This window comes from Lentinus tigrinus (genome assembly GCF_003813185.1).
Source record: "Lentinus tigrinus ALCF2SS1-7 unplaced genomic scaffold L226scaffold_3, whole genome shotgun sequence".
Classification (NCBI taxonomy): domain Eukaryota; kingdom Fungi; phylum Basidiomycota; class Agaricomycetes; order Polyporales; family Polyporaceae; genus Lentinus; species Lentinus tigrinus.
In genome coordinates this window covers 1,913,131-1,937,340 of record NW_027137912.1, presented here as the reverse complement: position 1 = coordinate 1,937,340, position 24,210 = coordinate 1,913,131, and the positions used below count along the sequence as shown (strand labels likewise).

The 24,210-nt window shown below is 58.0% G+C and overlaps 8 protein-coding genes across 8 annotated transcripts; 3 read left to right on the top strand and 5 right to left on the bottom strand.

Moving 5' to 3' along the window:
* The first annotated feature begins 15 nt into the window (after nucleotides 1-15).
* On the top strand, nucleotides 16-2,754 carry L226DRAFT_500997 (uncharacterized protein). Its single transcript, XM_067677807.1, has 2 exons — nucleotides 16-473; nucleotides 533-2,754. Exons 1-2 carry the CDS (start codon nucleotides 260-262, stop codon nucleotides 2,605-2,607), a joined length of 2,289 nt encoding a protein of 762 aa, XP_067541036.1. The 5' UTR covers nucleotides 16-259; the 3' UTR covers nucleotides 2,608-2,754.
* Nucleotides 2,755-3,591: 837 nt separating this feature from the next.
* Nucleotides 3,592-7,093, bottom strand: L226DRAFT_500995 (uncharacterized protein; the record flags this gene model as incomplete). Its single annotated transcript, XM_067677806.1, has 10 exons — nucleotides 3,592-3,814; nucleotides 3,892-4,193; nucleotides 4,258-4,386; nucleotides 4,447-4,500; nucleotides 4,554-4,604; nucleotides 4,671-4,736; nucleotides 4,789-4,839; nucleotides 4,896-5,381; nucleotides 5,440-6,099; nucleotides 6,161-7,093. The coding sequence occupies 9 exons, from the start codon at nucleotides 7,091-7,093 to the stop codon at nucleotides 3,921-3,923; spliced, it is 2,703 nt and encodes a 900-aa protein (XP_067541035.1). The 3' UTR covers nucleotides 3,592-3,814; nucleotides 3,892-3,920.
* A 321-nt stretch (nucleotides 7,094-7,414) lies between these two features.
* L226DRAFT_479272 (uncharacterized protein) lies at nucleotides 7,415-8,425 on the bottom strand. Its single transcript, XM_067676842.1, has 3 exons — nucleotides 8,203-8,425; nucleotides 7,991-8,149; nucleotides 7,415-7,930 (listed from the first exon to the last, which is right to left on the bottom strand). Exons 1-3 carry the CDS (start codon nucleotides 8,237-8,239, stop codon nucleotides 7,539-7,541), a joined length of 588 nt encoding a protein of 195 aa, XP_067541034.1. The 5' UTR covers nucleotides 8,240-8,425; the 3' UTR covers nucleotides 7,415-7,538.
* Nucleotides 8,426-8,729: 304 nt separating this feature from the next.
* L226DRAFT_609356 (uncharacterized protein) lies at nucleotides 8,730-10,339 on the bottom strand. Its single transcript, XM_067686048.1, has 3 exons — nucleotides 10,315-10,339; nucleotides 9,487-10,258; nucleotides 8,730-9,417 (listed from the first exon to the last, which is right to left on the bottom strand). Exons 2-3 carry the CDS (start codon nucleotides 10,250-10,252, stop codon nucleotides 8,993-8,995), a joined length of 1,191 nt encoding a protein of 396 aa, XP_067541033.1. The 5' UTR covers nucleotides 10,253-10,258; nucleotides 10,315-10,339; the 3' UTR covers nucleotides 8,730-8,992.
* A 314-nt stretch (nucleotides 10,340-10,653) lies between these two features.
* Nucleotides 10,654-12,168, bottom strand: L226DRAFT_609355 (uncharacterized protein). Its single transcript, XM_067686047.1, has 2 exons — nucleotides 11,337-12,168; nucleotides 10,654-11,256 (listed from the first exon to the last, which is right to left on the bottom strand). Exons 1-2 carry the CDS (start codon nucleotides 12,124-12,126, stop codon nucleotides 10,838-10,840), a joined length of 1,209 nt encoding a protein of 402 aa, XP_067541032.1. The 5' UTR covers nucleotides 12,127-12,168; the 3' UTR covers nucleotides 10,654-10,837.
* Nucleotides 12,169-12,958: 790 nt separating this feature from the next.
* Nucleotides 12,959-16,604, bottom strand: L226DRAFT_454613 (uncharacterized protein; the record flags this gene model as incomplete). Its single annotated transcript, XM_067675186.1, has 13 exons — nucleotides 12,959-13,161; nucleotides 13,260-13,725; nucleotides 13,796-14,064; nucleotides 14,161-14,353; nucleotides 14,429-14,507; nucleotides 14,664-14,837; nucleotides 15,034-15,247; nucleotides 15,312-15,390; nucleotides 15,451-15,469; nucleotides 15,559-15,687; nucleotides 15,721-16,113; nucleotides 16,169-16,300; nucleotides 16,351-16,604. The coding sequence occupies 13 exons, from the start codon at nucleotides 16,602-16,604 to the stop codon at nucleotides 12,959-12,961; spliced, it is 2,604 nt and encodes an 867-aa protein (XP_067541031.1).
* A 269-nt stretch (nucleotides 16,605-16,873) lies between these two features.
* Nucleotides 16,874-18,565, top strand: L226DRAFT_201532 (uncharacterized protein). The gene is made up of 2 exons (XM_067672818.1): nucleotides 16,874-18,124; nucleotides 18,192-18,565. The coding sequence occupies exons 1-2, from the start codon at nucleotides 16,954-16,956 to the stop codon at nucleotides 18,404-18,406; spliced, it is 1,386 nt and encodes a 461-aa protein (XP_067541030.1). The 5' UTR covers nucleotides 16,874-16,953; the 3' UTR covers nucleotides 18,407-18,565.
* On the top strand, nucleotides 18,137-19,249 carry L226DRAFT_201550 (uncharacterized protein). Its single transcript, XM_067672819.1, has one exon. The coding sequence runs from the start codon at nucleotides 18,417-18,419 to the stop codon at nucleotides 19,092-19,094; it is 678 nt and encodes a 225-aa protein (XP_067541029.1). The 5' UTR covers nucleotides 18,137-18,416; the 3' UTR covers nucleotides 19,095-19,249.
* The last annotated feature ends 4,961 nt before the right edge of the window (nucleotides 19,250-24,210 follow it).

Here is a 24,210-nt window from a genome sequence, read left to right as displayed (position 1 = left end):
TGGGAGTTGAGTAGGAGAGGAGCGTAGAGAAGATCTTCAGCCACAGCGGGCAAACCGCGCCGGCGGTAAATGGCTCCGCCGCGGTTGTTCGTGAGCGCAACAGCCAACAACGATCTCTGCCTCGAACTTTGTACATGCACGGCGACACCGACCCCTCACCGCAACGACCTTGACGGCTTTCGGCTTTCATTTATTGTCTTCGACGACGACATCTTGCATGATTGTCTAAGCGTCTCATATCTTCTGCTGATGCTTGCCAATGCCCCCGCCTACGGTTGTCGATCCATGGTTTGCCTCGCGTCGTTTCGGAATCGTTATAGACGCAGGCTCGTCGGGTTCGCGACTTCAAATCTATAGCTGGAAGGATGCGCGGACTGTGCGTCAGGAACAAGGCCCGGATGCCCTGCGCAGTCTACCCCATGTTGGTAAGGGCACGGAGAACGGAGAGGAGTGGTCGATCAAGGTAGAACCAGGTGCGTGCAGTTGTTGGGATGTTTGTCGGCTCCATACTCATGACAATGCAATGTTCTAGGACTCTCGACGTTCGGAGACGACCCGGACGGTATTGGCCCCTACCTTGTGCCCCTTCTCGAGCATGCGAGAACGCACATACCGCCGTCTCTGCAGCCCGAGACCCCTCTTTTCCTCCTCGCGACCGCAGGCATGCGCCTCCTTACTCCAGAGAAGCAAGCCGAAGTTCTCCAGACCACTTGCCACTTCCTCAAGCTTCACTCGTACTTCAAGATTGACGAACCCTCGGCCGCCGGGCCCTGCGGCTCAAGCGTTCGCATTATCACGGGTGAAGAAGAGGGCTTGTTCGGATGGGTAGCTGTCAACTACCTGATGGATGGGTTCAGGGGCTCGGACGACACCCGCCTAACCTACGGCTTTCTGGACATGGGCGGTGCGTCTACTCAGATCGCATTTGAGCCGAGCAAGCAGGAGCAGGAGCGGGCACAGAACCTCATAGACGTTAGATTACGTCTATTAGACGGTCACGACATAAACCATAAAGTCTTCGTGACGACTTGGCTTGGCTATGGGACGAACCAGGCACGGGAACGCTATGTCGGGCAGCTCATCAACGCGTACGAGGCCGGTCGGACGCTCTCGACCGACGCGGAGGAACACATCGACGACCCTTGTCTTCCCAAAGACCTCATTATCACCAACACTCCTGTCCAACCAGACGCCGCCTCTCCGCACGCCAAAACTCCGCACAAATTCGTCGGGACGGGCTCCTGGGAGCAGTGTTTGGAACGAACACTCCCACTCCTGAATAAGGATGCACCTTGTCCAGACTCGCACTGCCTCTTCAATGGCGTGTACGTCCCGCCGATAGATTTCAATGTGTCGCATTTCATCGGCGTATCGGAGTACTGGTACTCGTCCGAACAGAGCTTCGGACTAGGCGGCCCGTACGATTTCGTGGAATACGAGCGTGCGGCCTCGGAGTTCTGTGCGAAGGACTGGACCGCTATCCTCAGGGCACACGAGGAGACGCGCCAGAAGGGTCACCTCGGCGGCGATGGCGAGGTCGAGCAGGACGGAGTCGTGGTTGATACGGGCAAGTGGGGGCTGGACGTGGAGATCCCGCGGCTGCAAATGCAGTGCTTTAAGGCCGCCTGGATCGTCAACGTCCTCCATGAGGGGATAGGGATGCCCCGCATCGTCGACCCGGAAGGAAATTCAACGACGAGCGGAGAGAAGGTCGCAGCCCAGGCACAGACGAAGGGTCTCGGTCGGCCGTCTTTTCAATCGATGGACAGTGTGGGGGATATCGCGATCAGCTGGACTCTTGGAAAGATGGTCCTGGAGGCGAGCAGGGAAGTCCCTGCTGCATCTGCGCAGGCGCGCCCAATTGTCGACCCCCTCGATGACATTCCTGACCTCTCTACGTCTCCCATCAAGCCCATTCGCCCACCGTTCATCGACTTCGATGCGTTCGAGGACAAAATATCGAACCACCTGCCCCACTCGCTGACTCGACATTCCCTTGGGTTCTCCCCCATCGCCTTCGCCTTCTATCTGTTCATCTGTGCCTTCTGCGCGGCGGCATTCTATCGTATGCGCCATCGCATTAGAAGCACCGTCCGACGGTTCGTCAACAAGCGCGACCGTACATACCTCTCGGAGGGTTATATGATGGAGGAAGGACTGTCACTCACAGGCGGTGCGCCGCCGTCCTCGCCTCTCCGAATGTCAACGTTGACCATTCCGTTCACCCGCCTGTCATCGTCCCTCGGCCTTCGTGCGTCACGTCCATCCCCCATTTCCATCAGCAGAGAGTCGTCTCTACGGTCAGGGCAATATTCACCCTCGCGAGTCTCTCCGCTGCGTTCGTTCTCTTTCCCTCCCATGCCGAAAGGGCAGAACGGCCTAGCTGTGCAGGACGAGCCCAATGGCACGGCCACGTCGTTTGTGCCTAGCTCCCCGCGGCTCGCCGATGGCAGCTTCATGTCGAACGGAAGCGTATCTTCGCTCCAGTCGCGCTCCCGAAACTCCTCTCACATTAACCTCTCTTCACTAGCTCCCCGACAGGCTGTCTCGCGGACATTGAACGGCAGTTACCACAGTCAGTCCGGGTCCCATCGCGACGACGAGTGATACCTTTGTGCTACGTACCCATGCCCCTCATATCTTATTGCCACGGACCCGGACATGTTGCAACGATGACGTAGTGTACGACTTAAGCTTCTAATGGGATACATTCTGCATATTCTGTCTGTCTTATCCCTCTTCCGTCCGCAACATGCTGGTCCGACTTGATGTGTGAACTTTCGAACGGAGAGCTCACCTCAAGTTCCGGTCGGTCTGTTGCTCCATTCGCCAATGCAACTGAACCACGCCTTTGGAACCCGTGCTACGGGTGCCTAGCAACGACCAAAGCACCCGCACGCCGTAACGGAATACCGTCCCCACATTCATCAAGTCCATCGAGCTTGCTGACATGATTCATGACCTCTTCTTTCAGACATGCACCACGCGCCCCCACACTGACGCTGTCAGCAAATGTCAACATCTTCGCAGTGGCGTGTAGGAGCATATGCTCACGAAGCCGAAGCTAGTGCAGGGCGTGGAGGACGTGAGAAACCACACCGTCGCGGATCTCAGCTCTCGAGCACGGCAGACGATGCGCCAGGAAACGGCTGCAGATCGTAACGAGAAGACGGTGCCCGGGAAGCGTGTCAAGCACACACCAGCTACGAAAACATGCAAGGTCGCTCTCGGGTGCAAATGGGGCTCTTCCGGAATGCCAGAAGAAGACGTTGGTTATGTGCTACTAGCACACGCTTTCGACCGATGCGTGCTCGCCGCTCGCACTGCGCAGTGCTCAGAATAGGCACATCGCACAAGAATGCCCTGAAGGCCGTACACCCTCACGCACAAGATAGCGGCGTCCCGCTCCCCGTGGCTTGGGCCGTATTCAGTTCAAGCATCGGTCATGGCCGCACGCATGCACCATGTCGTAACAGATAGCGTTCGAGGGCCATCTTAGACAGACAGATTTGAGTTGGCTACTGTTAAGCACTCTTCGCGGCTTCTCTCGAACCCTCTCGTCCCGGATGTATTGGCACTTGACACGGAGCTAGCTTGAGCACCAAATTCGCATTGCAGTGATATCGACAACATATCAGATAGCGGATAGTGAGGGCAGAGAATTTCCCCTGGGTCCTGAGTATAGAGTTCCAGTTCCATCCTAGAAGCATGTTGCGCAAACGTGCTGAGGCTCGGCGACAGCAACAGGCACTGGCCGTGCACCCGTGTACGTGGTACCGTAAGCGCTGTCCTTCTCCCGCAAATAGAGCGTTGTCTGGGCAAAACGCAGAGGGTCAGTTTTCGAGCAAAGCTCCGCTGCACAGAACGGGTAGATAATGTTTCAGAGCTTACTCCCAGGAACATCCTGGACATATAGTGACTTATGTGCCTCCTCTCCGGGTACGGGTACGGGAACCGCCAGCGGCATTGGTCGCCTTGCCCTTCTGTTTCGAAGACGGAAGCATAGTCTTCTCCATTGCCTGGCGCATGCGGATGATATCGTGCACCCAGTTCGTCTTCTCGCCCTCCTCCGTGGCTATGCCGTGAAGGCGTTGTTCCTCTCTGGGAGAGAGAAGGCCGAGCTCCTTGCGTTGCCCTGTGCGCCACAAGAGAATTTGCAGGATCGCCTCCTGGAGGAGCACGTTGTTGCAGTACTATATGAAGAATAGCGAAGATCAGCAAAGGGGTATCCCGGGGAAAATATAGAGTCAATTTGACCGTTAATTTCTCCAGAGGGTCAAGGTCGTGGTACGACATGCGCGGAGCTGCAGGTGCTGGTGCATCGACTGCTATTTCGTTGCTGTCCGGAGCTACTTCAGCCGTGCCGTTGATCTGCGCAAGGACTTCCTGTGAACGTGCTCCATTCAGGACAGACGGACCGAAGGAAGTTTTCGCGATAACACCTACTTCGGATGATGTATCTCCTTGGCTGACATTTATTGCATCTTCAGGAACGGCATACTGCAGATCATGGGTTAGCTCCCGTCCTGAGTCCCGAGCCGATTATTGCATACACTAACTTCATGCTCCGGATGATCCTGCCGGACAGATAGATCCCTCTCGTCCTAGACGATGTTTGACATCAGTTGGACGGACCACGGAACAAGCCATACATCATGTCAAAAACGTACATCCGTTCCGATGTCGGTCGCGACAAATGATGATGGCGGGGCTTCCCCTTCAGATAGCACAAGGAGCTGCAAAGGCAATTTGAGCGAAGAGGTTAGACAAATGGTGAATGACCGATACCTCAGTCTCTACAGCAGAGATGTCCGTAAGCACGCTGTCCCTGTCGCTCTCCTGTAGAAGATCGTTAGCGAATCCAATAGAGACATTGCCAAACAGCGCCAGCTTACATGTCCCCGCGACAACGGCTTCGCCGGCTGACTATCCGCTGGTAGGTAGAGCTTGTCTCGCGGATAATCAACGCTCAGGCCCATCTCACGTCTTCTCTCCCGTCGTCTTGCCCAAGATCGCACATAGTACGCGACTTCCTCCTTCTCCTTTGCACTGAGACTGCCTCGCAACGGTATGGCGTCAAGGACTTTACGTCTCGCGCCACCGCCGCGCATGAACCCCTCGTGGCGTGCCTTCGCCGGACCATACTCGTTGTCGAGGACTGCGGCCAATACCGGCTTAATATATTCGAACTCCTCTGCAACCTCCAAGTCGTATTCGAACGTCTCCGGTTTGGGGGCGGGGAGCTCAGGGAGAGGGCTAGGTGCGCGTAGAGTCGCTTCATCTTCGGGTGCGAATGGGAGGTTAAAGTCCTCCGCACCCTCCAACTCGTCGAGTATGTCATTGTCGTGATCTAAACCGTAGTTGCCTGTGGACTCCCCAAGCTATCACCGTGGTCATGATTGTCAGCTTCGTAGACATCATATCGACGCAAAGTCATACCTTGCAAGTTGCGAACTCATCATCCGAAGTGGTCCAGAACCAGTCCGCCTCAATCTGCGACACCGTTCCGTCGAAGAAGATGACCTTGTACTTCGGCTTCTGCGACTGCTTGAGAGGCCTTATGTACTCGAGCAGCTTCGCAGGCCAGTACTGCGTCCGGGTCTTTCCCTCCTTGGCCAGCACCAGCTCTCCGGGGATCTCAAGCAGCGGATTTGCTGACGGTGCTCGCCACCGTCGCTGCGGTCGCGATGGGCCAAGGTCCAAGTTTAAATCATCGTCAAGGTCAGACTCGACGGCCTTGGCCTTCCCCTTTGCCTGGGACGTCTCGCCGTTCTTCTGTGAGCCGAACCGCGTAGTTCCGTATCGTGTCGATGTGGCAAGAAGGTCGTGATCGCTCTCTTCGTCCATCTTCACCATAACATCGCGAGCCTCCTGCCAGGCAGTCTCGATGTCCAGCTTGCGCTTCTTCCGGGGAGAGGAACGTATAGTGTCGCCTCTAGAAGGCCTGTAGTTCGTGTCGTCGAAGCGGAGACGTCCGTCGAGCATCATGGACCGCACATTGGAAGCTGAGGGATTACTGACGCTCAGTCGACGCTGCCCCTCTGGGCCAGGAGGTTCACCAAGGAGCAGAACGCGCATTAACGGTTTCGGCACCTCGACCTAGAAACAACATGATATTCGCGTGAGCCCCGCACAGACTGTTACACGATTGGTCCATAACAACCTTCGCCGGCCACCACAGCGTGTCTTCTTCGCCCTTCTCGTCGCAATCTGTTAATCTGCCTTGAAGGTCAATGCTGACCCAGACAAGGCTTCCCGTCTCCGCCTCATCGAAACTCTCGTCGTCCGTTGAATCAAGCGGGGCAAAGAGATTATCGAGAGACTTGGACTGAGAGATGGGGGCCTGCTTGAACTCGGAGACAGCGGGCAGCTGGGCTTGAGTCTGAGCTCGAAGGAACTGACGGGCCAGCCGGGGTGCGATGTTGGTGGTCGGAGGGAAGACTTTCTTCTTCACTACTTCCGGAGAAGAGAGCGGCGTGAGGTCTCCTCCACTGTCTGAACCTGCCGACGAGAGCGACAAGGCACGTTTCCTAGGACTCTTTCCATTCGACGCCCCTGCCTTGGGAGCTGTAGGATTGATGGTGGAGTTGTCCGTGGCCCCGACAGTATTGCGGCGAGGCAGCGGTTTGACCGGGTCGGGGTCATCGTCGAGCACTATGATCTCGGGGTCCGAGAACACCAGAGACTTGTTCTCTATGGATGAGCCCGGCGATGTAGACCGAGCCCGCGAGCTCCTTCCGCTTCGCCCTCGTTCGCCACGCCTCGAAGAGGCTCCGCCATCGGTGGGAAGTTTGTTTGGAGAAGACTCCGCGAGTGTGTGAGTGCGAGACAGAGAACCCCCCGCGTCGCTCGCCACATCAGACCTGGGCGGAGGATCCTTGTACTTGCGCTTGGCACCATACGTGACCCTAACGTTGCTCCTTGGAGTTGAAGGCTCACCGAACATCACGCCTCCTCCGCGCTCTGTGTCGGACTGAGGTGCGAGAGTGTTCTCCAGCTGCTCCGCAACCGACCTGGATGCTCTGGTCGTAGCTGCGCGCCGCGTCATCGCGCTGCTTGACGACTCGCCACCTCCACGACCTGCTTGTGACATGTGGGCGGTGGTTGGGGCTTTCCGAGGGTCTCGGAGCAAACGGGAGTCGGTGAGTGTGGACTTTGTCGAAGTGTCTGGGGGTCGCTGGAGTGCGCAATATAAGACAAGGGGTGCCGGTAGATATCTGCGTGCTTGGAGATGAGAGATGGTGGTGGGAGCGGAGAGCGATGTGGGGAAGCAGTCAGTTGCCCGAGTATGATGATGCCAGCCACAGCGGGCGCGTGTCAGGCGCGCTCTCTAGGCCAAACGCGCTCTGTCACACCGTGACTCCGTGCATTCTCTCCCCTAGCTCCGTCTTTCCGGCAGCCATTGGACGCGTTTCTGCCTTTAACAATCGTCATGATCGTGTCTTTCACTGATACGTTGACCGTACTATATGTAGCAGACAGATAGGATTTCCCGGAAACAAGCAAACATCATGACAACCTAATGACCACCCTAACCCTCAAAGGAAGAAAGCAGATACCACGCCAGCAACACCCAACGAAAGAATCATCGATGAGCCCATCACACCTGCACCGTTGTCCTTGCCGGTCTCGGTCGGAGACGCGCCCGAGGCTGAGCTGGTCGCGGAGGGGCCAGTAGTGAGGGCGGAGCCTGCAGTCGGGGTCGCGCCGGACCCTGAAGGAGCATTAGTCGCCGCCGCCGCGTCCCCTTGTACGACAAAGCCAGACGCAGTCTCAGTCGCGACGACTGTCTGGATGACCCCATCGACAGCTGCGACGGCTGTGCAAACCGCGATGCCGTTGGCGATACCGCAGTCCTCCGACATGGATATGCCGGCTTCGGGGTTGTTCCATACAAGGTGTGCGTCGGTAGCCCCCGCGACGAGCGTGGCTTGCGATGGTATCTCGTGAGCCCTCACTGAGGTAACAGGTCATTTGAAAGCATGCTCACCTGAACCGATGATACCGGGCTCATCCTCAAACGTCCCACTAGTTACGCCCGGACCGAAGCGGTAGGTCGTGTGCCCCGAAGCGTCGACACCCTCGACATCTACAGTTATCTGCTGCGGGTCGAAGCCAGGAATGAAGAGAGTTGTCTCTGCTGCAGCAACTGCAACATTCGCGTCAGCCACAAGACACGCGGGCGCCAGGGACACGACCTACCAGCAGCAAGCGCCGCAATCATAGCAAACGTCCTCATATTTTGAAATAGGTGCCCAAGCGAATGTCTTGTAGAAGGAGTGACTGGGTAAATGGGAGGGACGTGCAGATCCGGGGCAAGTAAGGCTTCTCTCCCCACCTCACAGCTTTTAAGGAACGCCAAGAAGAAAGTGATCGAGGTCTCGAGGATCAACCGGCGAGCCGGAGGTGATGATAGATTCTCGCGCTTGCCCTACGTGGCCGGGACCGACGAAACGACTCATATAACGTAGGTAACGCATGGCCTATTTGAATGGAGACCGGCGATCACTGACCGTCCTTGTGCAGAAAATTGGAGTCAAGGCGTTCACTGAATCCTGAAAGGACAGCTCCGCAACCGTCGCAACAGGCCGCAACGTAAGTACTGGATTGGGGTCGAAGGAACACCGACAGTGCTGGCAAGTCTGTAGGGCAGCATGACGCCGTTGCCAGGTACCAAGGGTACTACAGTACTACCGGCACGGTGCGGTAACCTAGGACCACACCGTCGTGCCGCCTACGGTGCGCAACTGTCAAATGTGTGAATGTATAAGTACTATGACTATAAGTCGGAGACCGTGACAACCCAGTCTAAGCTCAGATTACAGAAAGATGAGGAGTGAGAATGAGATCAGGCATGATGCGTGAACTTGAGACACCGCAGGGCTGTCTCGGGCCGGCGTTGGCAGACCATTGGATGCCATGGATGGGCCTACAGGGGGGCTACGGAGGGCCCTGCAACACAAATACCATCTAATAAACGAAAAGAAAGGGACTAATCCCCTGTACTCCCGATCAAAATCTTCTCCATGAGCCGCAACCTCTCTTGTTCCACCGCTCCCGGGAGATGTCGTGCCACGAACGCTATGAACTGCTCCACCTTGGGTGCCGTATCACACACCTCGAGAGTGACAGTCAAGCCAGGCCGTGCACGCAACAGCATTGTGTCCAAGACACCCCAAAACGCGCCCGCGTCATAGCCCGCGGCCGGGGGCGTGCTGTACGACGTGGGCAACGCCTGCATGTATATGTGGAGGGTGCGGAGACTCGGCGGCGCGGACTTGCAAGCTGCGAGGTATACCTGCAAGATGACACCAATGTTCGACTGGGCGCGATCACGATATAAGTTGAGAATCTCGAGCGAGACGCATTGCCCGAGGTCCATCCGCTCCCACAGTTGTTCTGGCCTCCACTCCCGGTCTGGAAAACAAACAAATGGTCATCAACGTAAGCTCAGTCCCGATACCAAAGTATGAAATGTTGACGCACTCTGGACCACAGTCTCCGTCCAGTTGTTCCTGTCTATGAACCAGGGCGAGAAATCCAACGTCCGCAACGTCGAGCGTAATCCCGTCAGCACTTCCCTGAAGTGCTCGACCTCTTCCCATCTCCTGAAAGACAAGGAGACAATGAGGGTGTCCACACTCATCACAGGTGTCAAGTTCTGCACGACGATGTTGAGGTATTTGATCGCGAGATACACCGCAGAGAGTTTGCGGATGGGGGGAAGCGACGGTAGCGTGTGGAAGGCCGGGGGCTCCGACGCGATATCCTCAGCACGAAACAAAATGATGTACGAGAGTGTGAGATTGTCGATGGAAGTGAACATGCTCAGGATATTGAGAAACGACTCAAGAGGAAGGTGGCAGTCTCGGAACTCGAGCTCAGAGATGGGCGTAGCACGAGAGCGTGCCGGAGGTAGCCCAAGGGGGTAGAAGGAATGATGTATGCCGAGCTTCTTCAGACCTGGCATGGTGTCCAGAACATCGCGTAATTCGGACATGGAGTACGGCCCGCTTTTGATTGTCAAGCACCTGATGCAGGCGGCGAGGTGAGGCGCAATCGTAATGAACTGCAGGATGGAGAGACGTCTGTCGTAGTATATCTCATGAAATAGATGGAACTGGCTCGATGGTGTCCATTCCTTGCAGACGAGGGAGGTGCGCTTGAGCACGAGTTTGTCATCGTGCAGGTGATCAATAACTCTGTCCCAAAGTTCGGGCGGTAGACAGGGTTCATGGGAAGTGTGCTCCATGTTCACCTGGATAGCTGTAGTCAGTGCGCCTTCAAACGGACTGGAGCACAGAGAAGACATACTGGACAACGACCGTCTGTAACCAGGTGATGGTTCTGAAAGAACCTACACCAAACGCTCGTCCCACTCTTCCTCCGGTACCGCCCCACAGTACGAGTGCCTGTGACCGTCGCTGTACTACCGGGCACTAAGTTAGCTCCGCCCGTTAGCCTACTAATATTCAGATCCGAGTCTGCATTCATGATTTATTCGTGCAAACGACACGCACAGAAGAACTCCGCACCAGACTCGGACAGTATCCAAGAACGTACGGGCGGCGAGTTGTCGAGTACGTGCGCTGTTATACTCGCCGTCTGGGTACGAGACCACGGCGAGCCGGAGCACAGGCCACACACATACCGATACCGTATATCGAGAATCGAGATCCAACGAGATGCTACTACGCTGAGTACGCAGTACTAATGCGACACGACGAGAAACGGCACGTATCATAAGCAGATTCAGAATCAAACCAATGCAACGACTCCGAGTCGAAAGACTACTGTTATCTGAGAAACAAAGGCAAAGGGCACCTAATCCCCTGTACTACTCACTAGAGCCAATCAAAATCTTCTCAGTGAGACGCAATCTCCCCCGGTCCACCGCGCCCGGGAGATGTCGTGCAACGAACGCTTTGAACTGCTCCACATTGGGTGCCGTATCACACAACTCGAGAGTCACGGCCAAGTCCGATCGTGCACGCAACAGCGTTCGGTCCAAGTCGTCCCAGAACCCGTCTGCGTCATAGCCCGGGGGCGGGCTGTACGGCTCCTTGGGCAGCTTCTGCATGCGTATGTAGAGGGTGCGGAGACTCGGCGGCGCGAACTTGCAAGCAGCCAGGTACATCTGCAGAACGACACCAATGTCCGACCGGGCCTGATAGCGGAAGAGGTTGAGAGTCTCAAGTGAGACGCATTGTTCGAGGTCCATCCTCTTCCACATCTGTTCTGGCTTCCAATTTCGTCCTGGAGAGCAGAATGTTGATCACCATTGATGTAAGCCCGCTTGCTAGTATGATGTGAAAAGCGTGAAAAATTTTACGCACTCCGCACCATCATCTCCAATGGTTTGCCGTCTATCATATGGGGCGAGAGATCCAACCGCCGCAACGTCGGGCGTAACGCCGCCAGCAATTCCCTGAAGAGATTGACCTCTCCCCATGTCTGGATACATGAAGTGACAACAAGGGTATCAAGGTTCCCTACGGGCGTCCTCTCGACGACATCGTGGAGGTGCTCGATCGAGATATCCACCGCAGATATTGTTCGGATGGCAGGAAGCGATGACAGCGTATGAACTGAGGCCCGGGGTTCCGACGGGTCGCGCTCCCGAAACAAAAGCGTGTAAGAGAGAGCGAGATGGTCGATGGAGGTGAACAAGCTCAGGATGTTGAGAAACGACCTGAGAGGAAGCTTGCAGTCTTGGAACTCGAGCTCGGAGATGGGCGTTGCGCGAGAGCGTGGCGGGAGTGGCCCGAGGGGGGTGGCGGACTCCATGCAGACCTTCTTCAGACCTGGCATGGTGTCCAAAAGGTCGCGCAATTCCCACACGATGCACGTCCCGCTTCTGAATGTAAAGTCCCTGACGTAGGCCGCGAGGTGAGGTGCAGTCGTAACGAACTGCAGGATGGGCGGGATGTCGTGAAACCATTGCTCAGGACTGTAGTAGCATATATCGTGAAACAGATGGAACTGGCTCGATGGTCTCCATGCCTTGCAGACGAGGGAGGTGCGCTTGAGCACGCGCTTGTCATCGTGCAGGTAGTCAATAACTCTGTCCCAGAGCTCTGGCGGTAGACAGGGTTCATGGGAAGTGTGCTCCAGTGTCTCATTCATCGTGACTAGGCCAATCGGATCGTTGCAGTCGGTCACGGTGTACTGTTTAACGGCTACGCTTCAATACTGAAATGAGAAGACTAAAGCAAGTAGAATACTTACTGGTCGTGGTCACGGGTAAATGGTGGTTCGGAAAGAACCAGGCTACACCACTGAGCGCTCGCCCCTCAGGCTGAGGTTGCGGCAGTGGCTACTACCCGGTATGCTCGCTCCGCCCGCAATCAATGTTCAGATCTGCATCCATGATTTCATACATGAAAACGACACCGACACACAGGGAGGAACTCCGCGGCCAGACAGTATCCAAGAACACGCGTACGCATACGGTCCGAGTCATCACAGCCTACAGGAGCCGGATCCAGCAGTCGTATGTCGAGAAACGAGAACCAACGGAGACGCTACACTACACAGTAACAGTACTAGAGATGCGACACGACGACGAAACGGCACGCGCACGACACAATATCATAAGCAGATTCAGAACCAAACCAACCCAGGCTCACATGCACAGCCGGAGAAAACGAAACACGAGCGAGCCAAGGCTGGACGTGCGCACGAGATCCGGACAGCGAGACATGGAACATACGTGCATACGGTAGATGAGCTCTTAGCAGACGGGGGAGAGCAAAGACCATGCGATGCGACGAGACGACGAGGCAAACAAGCAACAAGTAGTGGTTTACAATAGTCTAAAGTACAGAGAGAGATTCGCACAGAACACGGAGCACCGAAGAAAAACAAAACAGGAAGCACTAGCATCAACGAAACAACAACCAAACTATACACAACTCCAGACTCGCCACTCCCGAAAGCAGGCGACCGGCACTACGCACTACGCCGCCACAGGCGACGCGTGCGGGTCGAGCGGCACCTCGAGCCCCAGCTCGCCCTCCTGGTGATTCGCGAGGCTCGTGCGCACCGGCGAGCTCGAGCCCGACGGCAGCGGCGACATCCACAAGCGGGGCGTGATGAACCCGCTCCCGCCCGCGCCATACACGAACCCCCCAGAGAGGCTCTCCATCGAGTTCGACGAGCCTTCACACCGCACCACGCACCACGTACAACGCACAAGGGAAGAACGCGTCAACACCGCCGCTACAGCAACGAGTACGGAAGGCACAAGGGCAACGCACCAGGCACGAGGACGCTGTCCCAGAACTCGGAGCTGAGGATGCTGTCCATGGAGAGCACGTTCATGTGGTCCACGCTGCTCGGCGCCATCGTCGGCGGGAACGTCGAGATGTCCGCGACGGGCCCCATCTCCCCCGTGTACGCGAACGCGTCCAGGGTCTCCGCCGACAACGCGCCATGGTTGTGGGCGTGCCCATTGATGTGAGGCGGCGCATGGGTACCGTTGCTGGATGCCGTTGCGCTTTCTGGCTGCAGTGCGGTCTCGCCGTCGACCTGCACTTGCTGCCCGTCTTGGATCGCAGACCCGTCCACACGCGCACTGATGAGTGCGCGGAGGAAGCAGCTGTAGAGCGCGGGTGTGTGCAACGGGCCGACGGCGACCTGGTCGAACATGTTCGCGACATCGCGTACGATCGTAATCGTCTTCTCCTCGTGGTCCAAGAACGCTTGGAACTCAGGGCGGATGAGCTATGTAACACAAGCGAGGACCTCATCAGCACCCATAGAAACACAGCAACAGCATAGCACAACAACGTACCTTCAGCAAACTCAGCACGGCATACGAACCCATGACGAAGTGCGAGTCGGGCGCGTAGCGTAGGTAGCCCGTGGGGCCCAACTCGTCCTTGAAGATCGATGCACAGCTCACCGCGGACGAGTGACAGCGCGCAAAGAAGTGGCCGATGTCGACCGCCGACCGCTCAAGCGCGTTTTGCAGCCCGAACGCGTTGATGATGAGCATCGCGTAATGGAAGTAGAAGTCGTACATCATCATCCGGTACTTCTTCGCCTCTTCGGTCGTGCCAGCTGTATGGAAGCGGGCGCCACAACAGAATGGCGATTGGTGGAATCAAGGTGGACGTACGACGGCACCGCAGAGCGCAGGCACAATGTCAGAGACACTTCCCTCGAAAAGAAGGAAAGGGGACTTGCCAGTCAGCTGCCGCAGATTGAGCCACTCGTGATGCCAGGCCAGCAGCTGCGTCTCCATCGTTTTGATGACGAGCAGGAAGTCGCAGTCAACTTGCAGCCCTGACGAGTTCGCCGTGCCTGAGTACAGCAGATCGAGGCTGCGCGTCAAGATGCGTTGTAGGTCCTGCATGATCGTCGGCAGCCGGTGGTCAGCGCCTAGGCTTGTGGGTCCATATGATCCGCAGTAATGGCTACATACCGCATATGCCGCGAGTCCGCTGTCTGAGGGCAGGCACCCCGCAGACCGTGCCCAAGTTGACGCATTGCGGATCATGAAGCTATCCCATCGCAGTCGCAATGGTGACATACACATGCAGAACAGTGGAAAAGAGTGCGGCATCACCGGCAACACCGATCAGGGAAGGGAAGGAGTGGGTCGGGGAGGCAGACCCAGTCAGCACCCGCACTCTACAGGGACCGAATAGTGGACGTACTCTTCTTTGATTGAGTACGGCTTGCCCATCTGCGCGCTGAACGACCGATCCAGGCAGAAGCACATTATCCATGTGCGCTCCCTGTTGCGTACTTCACGGCTACGCGATTGACTCTCCGGCGTGTCGACGTTCTGTACGGCCGAGCGGCGGTGGAGGTTCAGGTCGGTAGCCATCCTGCCGGTCGCGATCGTGACGACGTCAGAGTCAAATCCATGTGTGGGGAGATTAGGACAAATCGAGTACTGCGTACACGTCCTCTCCCGCGTTACGGGAACAACGCAGCAAAGAAGAGACGCAGATCGCCTCCGGGCCCAATTGGGCACCGAGATAGGCCAAGACAAAGGCCGAAGTGCGGGGTAAAAGAACGTACCTGATAGCCATGCCGAGGAGCATCCACGTTTGGTCCTGTTCGTACCTCTGCACGGGTCCGGATCCCCAGAGCACGTTGATGATGTACGCTTGCACGATCTCGATGGACTTGTATCCTTGAGCGGGGACCTGGAACGTGAGCTTGCGTGCCAGGGCGGATAACTTGGCGTGCAAGTCAGTACGGGCTTCATAGAACCGCGATGCGACCGCGCAGACTATTGAAGAGATGGAATGAGTCAGCACAGGGGTGATGAATCGATGACGAGGAGAAGCGCGCACTAGAGGTCAGCAGGAAAGGCGAGCGCGAGCAGACCAATGAGGGTGTGTGGAAGTCAGGGTCGAGTAGAGGAGCTTGTACCTGCGTCGGCGGATGAGTCAGGGAGCTATTCGGTGTCTATCGCAAATGCCTGAAACTCACATTCAGGTGATCGAAGTATCTACAACGCCCGGGTGTCAATTCAGTTAGCGAGATGCAGAGGATTCTTCCAGGATCTCCAAGGATACTCCGGGAGGAAAGGGCACTCACATTTTGAATAAAGCGACGACCTCCTCCGTGCTGACGAAGCTCAACATCTCAGGCTGGACTTGTCGCTCGATGTAAAGTCGCCGTAGCGGCAGGATCGTCATAGGGCCTGGACGAGAGATGAGAACGGAGCTCCGCAACATAAATAGAGTATTGATGGGAGACATGCCTGGTTTAAAGTAGACGTCGCTGGCGACGCCGACCTTGCCAGCCTTGTCAATGGAGAGCGCTTCCGAAGAGCTAGCCTTGGTGTTGGCCTGCGCTCGACGGTTGGCCAAGCTGGCCTCAGCCAAGAGACCCAGGGGGTTGAGGGCGTCCTCGGGAAGAGAGTGCAGCTTGGGGGAAGTCGGGGCATGATGGGTACGGTGGTGTCGGCGGTCAGGTGAAGGGGGTGGTGAGGGAGAATTGATGAGAGCCTGAGTGTTTTGTGTCTGCAATGAGGGCGAGGGCGATCGGGAGAGGATGCCCGAGGCGAGAGCAGGGTTGCCGAGGGAGCGAAGGACGGTGTCAAGGGTACGTTCCATCTTGCGGAGGGAGCGAGTCAAAATTTCGTGTTTCCTGGGGCTACGAATGAGCGTTCATAAGTTGCGGGGACAGAGAAGGTGGTGCTCACTTTGTGGACCGCTTGCCGCGGTTAGACTCCTCGAAGATGCATTCGTGGTTGCCGGTCTGGCACCTCTTGCAGGGAGGGCCATTCTCCGCGCCAACACACTTCATCTTGAGACGGCGACATACGGTGCATGCGCTTGGATAAGGGGTTACAGGGTGCCGAGACGCGAAGAGAGGGAGACATACCGTGAACCTCGGGTGGGCTTTGCCTTGGGCTCGTCTCCTTTGTCGGCGTTCGGACTGTCGGGATCGCCGTCATCATCCTGACGAAGCCGCTTATTTCGGCCGTCGTTTGTGATGCTGTTTGAGGAAGAGGGCCGCTTGCCGTTGACGTTTGAACTGAAAGAGATGGTGTCGTTGGGAGGGGTGCCGACAGTTTCGGAGCCATGGGAGGAGGGGGAGGAGAGACTGGCGGAGAGGGAGAGATGGGGCGGGGGCATGTGCTGGTGGGGTTGCTGGTAGTTGTAGTACTGCGGGGGGTAGAGGGCGAGGGCGGGGTCTATCGGGACGGGGGGTGAGGGGGGAGACTGCTGCATCTGGCGGACTAGGGGGTACTCGTGGGGATGGTGGAGGGTGATGGACTGGGACGAGTAGGCGGGCTGGTGATGGTGTTGATGGTGGTGGTGGTGGTGGGCTGTCTGGGGGAGGAAGTAGTCTGGGTAAGTGAGCGGCGCGGAAGACATGGGGGGCGAGGGGGGGTATGCGGGAACTGACTTTGGGCGGGAGGGATTGAGTGGTGGCAGGGGAGCTTAAAGGAAAGTAGGCGACTCGGAGTGTGTTCTTGCGAGGATGGGCTGCAGTTGGCGTTCACGTGGAGGGCCGGGAGAGTGGGACAGGTGTCGATTGGAAGTGGACAGGGAGGGAGACGGAGAGCTTGCAGTTGAGAACGAGACGACCGAAAGCGGCGAGAAGGGCGAGCTTCCACCTGCGCACGGTCAATCAGTCCGCTTACGCTCGAGCAGCCCGTCACGTTTGGGAACTCTCTTCCGTCCGCGCGGGCGAGTGGGAACGCAGGCAGATCGAGCAGCGAGCGAGTGCGGGTGCGGGTGCGGGTGCGGGTGCGGGTGCGGGGCAGTCGTCGTCGTCGCAGCAGCCAGAGCCAGCACGCGACGCCTCCCCCACAGATTAGTCCATACCCCGGACTCTCCCCGCCCCAAGACGCCCAGATCCTCACCCCGTGTGATCTGCACCCGTCCAATCACAGCCCGTCTTATCGCCCGCCCCGGCCCGCCCACCCGTGCCTGGCGCACATGCCGCCGGGCAAACCACCTCTGCGCGCCCGCACCAGCCACAAGCCCCTCTCCGCCAACATATGCTCCCCTGTCTCTTAGCCTGCCCCGACTATTCTGCGCGGCCCCGCTATGGCTCTCGCTCTTCCTCTTCCGTGCGACTCAGGTACACGCTCCCACTATTTCGTCATCTTGCCCCGCCTCCCATCCCGCCTCTCATCGCGATCTCATCATCCCCCCACCGCCGTGCACTGCAGCCGCCCCAGAATATATTCTTCCTTCCCAACCGATCTCGCATATTTACCGTGGCTCCATCCACTCTCATCTCGTCGCCACTCCCACCCCTTCCATCGCACCCTCTCTCCATTCTGATCCCACTTTCTTCTTTCTGACCTCTGCTCTCTCTAACGCCATGCCGTGTCTTCATGATGACATGTCTCCATCACCTCCTCTCCCTCCTTCTTCCCATCCTCCTCACTCACCACCAGTCCAACTCTCTTACCCAATTCTCTTCCGTCCTTTCCCATCTCTATCACCCCGTCCTTATCCGATACAGCCCATGATCCATGTCCCACTGACCAATGTCTTCTTGCTCACTTCACACCTCCCCAATCCCGATTCCGTCCATACACGTCAGTCCCGCAATCTTACGGTTATCGTTTCTCTCATTGTCATCGTACAACTCCCAGCTGCCATATCCATCCCCATTTGCCGACCAAAACGCCGTCTTTGTACGTCACCTCCACCTCATCACCTCATCTCCACCCAACTGTCTTTCTTATTTGACCTTGTTGACAGTCGTACGGAACCGTAGGCTCCATGCACACTGCGCTCCGCGCCTCTGGTCGTGTACCAACTGTACCCTTATCATGTCTATACAGCTTGTTCTCAATATGACAGGTGCTCGTTGCCCTCTCCGTGTCCCCTCCCGCATGACACACACTTTCATAGCAAGTCGACCAACACGCCTCACCCTCGGTGCCAATTCACCACAGTCCCAATCCCAACCTTAGCACGACCAACATGCACACTCGCACGCCCCCCCTCCGCCCGCGAACTGCCGACTGTACCGTCCTCCCGGGCTCCTCGGACCAAAACTATACCCCTACGAGGTTTCGTGGACGCACCCATTCTCCCGTGCCTTCCAGGTTCCCTTTCACACACCCATTGTTATTCTCGAATCTCGACGCTGGCTGCACACCCAACACCCCATTCACCATCACACGCTTCTCGTGCAAAGACGGCATCCCCCTGGCCAATAATGGACCCCTTCGGCACAACCTCTCATCTCATCTCCTGCTGCACTCCCACCCCCCAGGCGCTTTTTTTGCTCACACCAAGGCACAAATTAGACCCGCCCGACTCCCATCGCCTATGTTCGTCCACGACAGGCTCAGAATTTCTAGTACGCTGAGGCGACCTGGCCCCTTGCACTCTATCTTTGCTTTCGTGCCTTCGGCCTTGATGCCGACGGTGCATCGCACGCCCGCCCTGCTTCTCCGACTTAGCCCCTCCCGCAAGGGCTCGCAATGCCGCCCCTCGTCGAAGCCCAACGCAGCCTTCCCGTGCTCCGTGCCCCGACTCCGTGCCCTGTTCGCACCCCGCCACGCCCACGTCTCTCTCCCCCCATCGTTTCCAATGTGCGTCATCGCGCCTTCGTATCCGTCCATGCAGTCCTCACGGCGGGTTCACGCGGTTTAATAATTCCACTGTTCTCCATCGCGTGTCCTCCCACGCAGCACCGCGAAGTGCCCGATCGGGAGAGCCCAATGCCGCTAGAATCGCAGTGGTAACGTTGTGTGTCCCCATGCGCTGGTGGCGCATATGTGCGCGGGCTTCATTTCCTGCGTTTTCGGACGCGAACGTACTTCATCTCCGGTCGCCAGGTGCCCACGGGCCGCGCCTGCGCCTTCGGTGCCGCACATGGAGCCCGCTGTGGTCGTTGATATCGATGCTGAGACGTCGACAGCGGGCACTATGACTCGACGTCGTCAGAACCACCACGACCCTCGATGATGATTCTCCGTGCCCACCACCCCCTTCCCAGTGGCATTTGTATTCTCTCGCATTTTCCGCCCTCATTTCCCGTCCATGACGTGATCCGCACCCAGGGCACGAGGCGCGAGTGGATACAGGAACAGCGAACCCGTCCCTCTGCGCACAGGGCCATACAGGGCCGTGGGCCGCACATAGCTAAACTGCGCGGCTATGCCGCGATGCGCGGATCGAACGGGCAGGTGGTTTGTCGATTTCGGACTGCGGGTGCTCCCTGTGCGGCGATAGCACCGCACACGCTCGCGCTCGCTGAGTTGTCTCCGCAGTGCCAGTGCCTATTTCTGGCTGCGTCCCGAGGCGTCGGTCCCAGTGCCAGTGCTGGTTGACGTTGGAGCTGGCGAGGTGTGCCGTGCCAGTGGAATCATGGCCTGGCCACTCACTGCGCACAGGGAGGCGTCAGCGCTGGGCGAGGCATCGTGGCGGTTGCAAGCGGATCGTTTCGCGAACCGTCCCGTTACTTTGCCCGAGCCGTCATGCACGTTTTGTCTGGCGCGCTGCGGCTCTGGCCATGGTGACCACAGACTCACAGTACTGCCTGACCTCGCTGCGCATGCTGTGCTCCGACTCGCTCGGTGAGTCACTAGTAGTCACTACTGCTGCATGCTGCACGTGTATACCACCCGCCAAAACGCCACAAGGGTCGCGGCGGCCTCGTCGGCCCAACCTTACCGGCCCCAATTCTTAATATTGAATTGACGAAGATGAACTGACGAACGTTCTTTGCAGGTATCTGGATTCTGCACCACGGTCCACCACCACGGCGGCGGTCATGCCGGTGTAAACCCTAAAACTGAGCTCGCCGAGCTCGTTCGGGCAGCGGCCTTCCTAAGTACGCTGCGCAATATACGTGTGCACGTACTACTTACTACATGTACACGACGCAGCGGCGCCCGACCCCGAATCCCGATGCGCAGCGTCGTAACGCAAGCAGTACCCTCTGGTGCGCCTGCTGCCCGTGCTCGGTATCCGTTCTGATATTCCCGCTCCCCAGCTGCGCACCCTGAACCTTGCCAAACCCAAGAAATTGCCAACCGCCCATCGTTGGTGCGGAACCCGACCCGACTTCGGCGGGGCTGCCGGCGGGACAGCTGACTATAACTGTGCGGACTCGGAAGAAGACAAAGTCGCTAGAAGGAGCACCCAGCGGCAGAACTTCTTCGACGGTGCAGCTGCAAAAGGCAACGGCGACGTCTACGTACGTACGCGGTCCATCGGCGGCGGCGGCGAAGGCACGAAGTCCCATCCATGGGACTCGATGGGACTCGGGAGGGACGCCTTCGGTGATCGAGCGATGGCACTGGCAATGGCAATGGAACGGACCAGGAATGGACATGTGGCGATGGTCGCGGGACGACGCCTCGAGCGGCGGGAGGGCGGCCAAGCTTGTTTCGTCTTGGCGCTCCCGCCGTGCCCCTCACGTTCGCAACGCGAAGGCGCATCTGACCGCACCGTGACAGATGGCTGCGCTGCGCCGACGGCGCCTCGGGTGGGGTGGGGGCGCTTTCTAAACTGTTCAGGAACGGGTTCGCGCTGCGCAATATCACGTCTGGATCCTCGACGGCCGGGCACGGGCACGGGCACGGTGCTTCGACTTCGCGGGATGGGCACGCTTCTACCCAACGCCCTGAGAAGACTCGACGGGCGCGTCGCGCCGTCGGGGTTGCGTGTGCTGTCCGCCGCCTGGAGCCTCTCCTGCGCTGCAATGGGACTCTCTCGCCGCTCTTCGTGCGCTCTGCGGGCCGCGGGTTCTACTTAGCAAACAGACTCTGCCTGGGGTACGTCATCCTGCTTTGTTCGATCGGTAATATATCACATAGGCCTCCCCGGTGCCGACCAGTTGCCCTCGTCAACTGTCTATTAGTCAACTTGCAAAGATGGTGGCGGCGCACGGTGCATCATGTGCGCAACACGCCTCCAAGGTGGTTGCGAGCCCGAACGGGCCTCCTCCGCAGAAGACCAATATTAATGCATCTCTCGTGGACATCGTCGCACAAGGCATGGTCCAGGTCTGAGCTTGACAATTAGCCGCAATCAGCGCGTCCCGAATCCCCGAGGCAAGGCTGACGTCGGACGACCCCCTTCCAAGTCCAAATTCCAATCTCCATCGCGTGTTCGTTCCCACTAAGTACCACTGCGAATCGGCTCATTCGAGGGTGCAGACAGGGCCGACGGCCGCCTCTTGCGACGCTTGGAGGCCGCGTTGCACGGACTTGCTTGAAAGCAGGAGTCGGCACTTATTCCCCCGCCCGTCAGTCCAGCAGCCGAGTGCGCTGCACCGCCACCGTCGTTCTGAGGGCGCCCCGGAAGCGCCCCCGCTGCTACGTAAGGGCTGACGGGGGTATAGGCTCCGAGGAGTGGCTGGGATGGTGGCGGGGGCAGCGATGTCAAATGTACGTACAGGGTGCGCGACGGGCCGTGCCTGATAATCATATACTACTTGATTTAGGCACCCGTCCTGGGACCCACCGTTCGCGGCGGCGGAGGAAATGGTCAGTGGTCAGCACTCTGCGGTGGGATCGTCGACCAATCCCGAGTGACAGGCGGACGGGGGCCAGGTGACAGTGATGGGGAGAAATCATCAGCCAGCGGGACGAGAGAAGCCCAGCTTCAAGCGGTTGTTCGCGACGTGCTGGGTGGAACAGTGCGAGAAGGTTGAGCAAGGGCAAGAGCCAGGCATTAAATGCACCCGCAACCAACTGGAAAGAATCTCCGAGGATCCTGTGTCTTCCGAGCCAGCGCGAGGTCTGGTGATTAAACAGGCGTGCACGCTGCGTTCGGGGTTTGCCAGGGCGGGTGTCAGTGGCATTTAGACACGATCCCGCGAGTGAGCATTCGTGCCCCCCCCAGGCCTCTGTCCGATTTTGCCTCCGCACGAGGCACGGAATGCGGTCAGCTGAGCAGAAAATACATATGCGAACGGCGAACCTCTGCATTGAACGAATGCGGCGCCGGACGCTTTCCGTGCTGCGTACCCACGCAGCTTCTGCCAATATCGGAAACACCCGCAATTGTGCTGCTCTATGTCAGACAGCCTCGGGAGGGTCATCCTGATTATACGCGGACCCCACCCCGCCCCGACGGCGCTGAGAGGGAGAGGCTGTTGGACAGGTCGGCGCTGGGCCATGATTGCAGGATGCTTTCGTTCGTTCTTGGTCACCTTCCTAATCCGCACCATCACTCGCTCGGAGGCGCCGGACCGTTGGCTATTGAGGCCGAGGGTGCACAGCCGTGGAGGTCCATCGGATTTTCGACGGTAGCCCTGCAGCGTACTTTCATGCGAGCCGCAGTTCTCTCGCGTTGCTGCCAGGGTCCAGGACTGCTGGTCACTTGCGACGAAACTGGCACTCCCCCGCTCTCATGCTATATGAACGTGAGTCCGCCGCCGGCGCCAGCTATCTCCGCGCCTCCGTCTGTCTGTGCACTCATGCGTCGTCGCAGATTGGGCGGGCCAGGAACCCCACCCCAGCAGCGGTTGGGAGGGCACAGGAACAGAAAGTCGATGCACAACAACAGAAGGCGCGCTATCACGCCTGGGAAGGACGACGCAGAGCGGGCAGCGCCGGGAAAATGCGAGGCTCTATCTGCTGCCCCCTTACTTAAGTGACAGGATCTCTCCCGCGATCTCCTCCTCCTTCGAAGACGGCCCCGAGCCTTTCCAGGGTTGCTCCTGACTCCGTCATTGGCCCGCACGCTTTCCCATCAGAACCGTTTTGGCTCGCAGGCGTGCTTCTTGCGGCCCCATTGGACGCCCGGACCCTGGTTCACGCACCCGTGTCTGTCCTGCCGTAAGCGGGAGAGAGCCGTTGCCCTCCCGTTGCGCAGTGTTTGTCGACATGCGCCGCGCACGACGACCGTACTTTGCGCTTGCTTGCCGTGCTGCCCCGCACCGTGCTCCTGGCCGCTGCCCACTGGCGGCCAGAGATAAGGGGCCCAGTGACTCTCCGAGCGCGCGCACCACATGCTCGCCCGGACTTCTTCCAAAACGTGGGTCCTCTGTTCTCAGGATTGCCTTCGCCATATGGTCTGTGCTGATGGTTGTGTCGTACGCCTCCTTTTCGTCCTAGAGGATTATTGGCACGGGATTCTCACCGCTGCTTGCTACGCAATGGCGCAGGTTGTCGACATATGACGTCGGTGCAGGCGCAGGACGAACTCTCTGCTGACCGAACGCACGATTATCCATGCCAGTTCTCTTCGGGATTGCCCACGGTGAGTGCACGAGTCATCGGCCTGGCATGAGTGCAAACGCTGAGCTCGAGTCAGCTGGCGCACCAGCTTCGTGGCGTCGCACGAACGAGCCGGTGTTGACGTGGTCATGGCCCTCCTACCGCCACTGACCCAGGACACAGAAGATCTCACCAAAGTGTACCGCTGTTCCTGCATTCATTGTGTCGCCGCGGCGATCATGGGACGCCCATCGATCGCACCCGACGCTGGTGAATATCACAGATTCGTGATAATTAACTTTCAGAATCAGGCTCCGAGGCGTATGTCCCGCCTTCCCATTGTCGGCGAACACGGACGGTCTCCATCACGAGCTCGTTCCCGGGTTAGTACTAGTGCGGCTTCTGCCCCGCTTCGAGCACCGACTCCTCGGGAATCTACACGGAACTCGACAAGACTCCGGCGGTCGGGCTAGTGCGTTTTCATCAATCGAGCTCGGGCGTCGACACCCCGATGTGGAAATGCCACTGACGTGCGTGTACCACACAGACCGATCCAATGAATGGCATGTATTGTCTGTCCTGCGAAGTTGGACGGA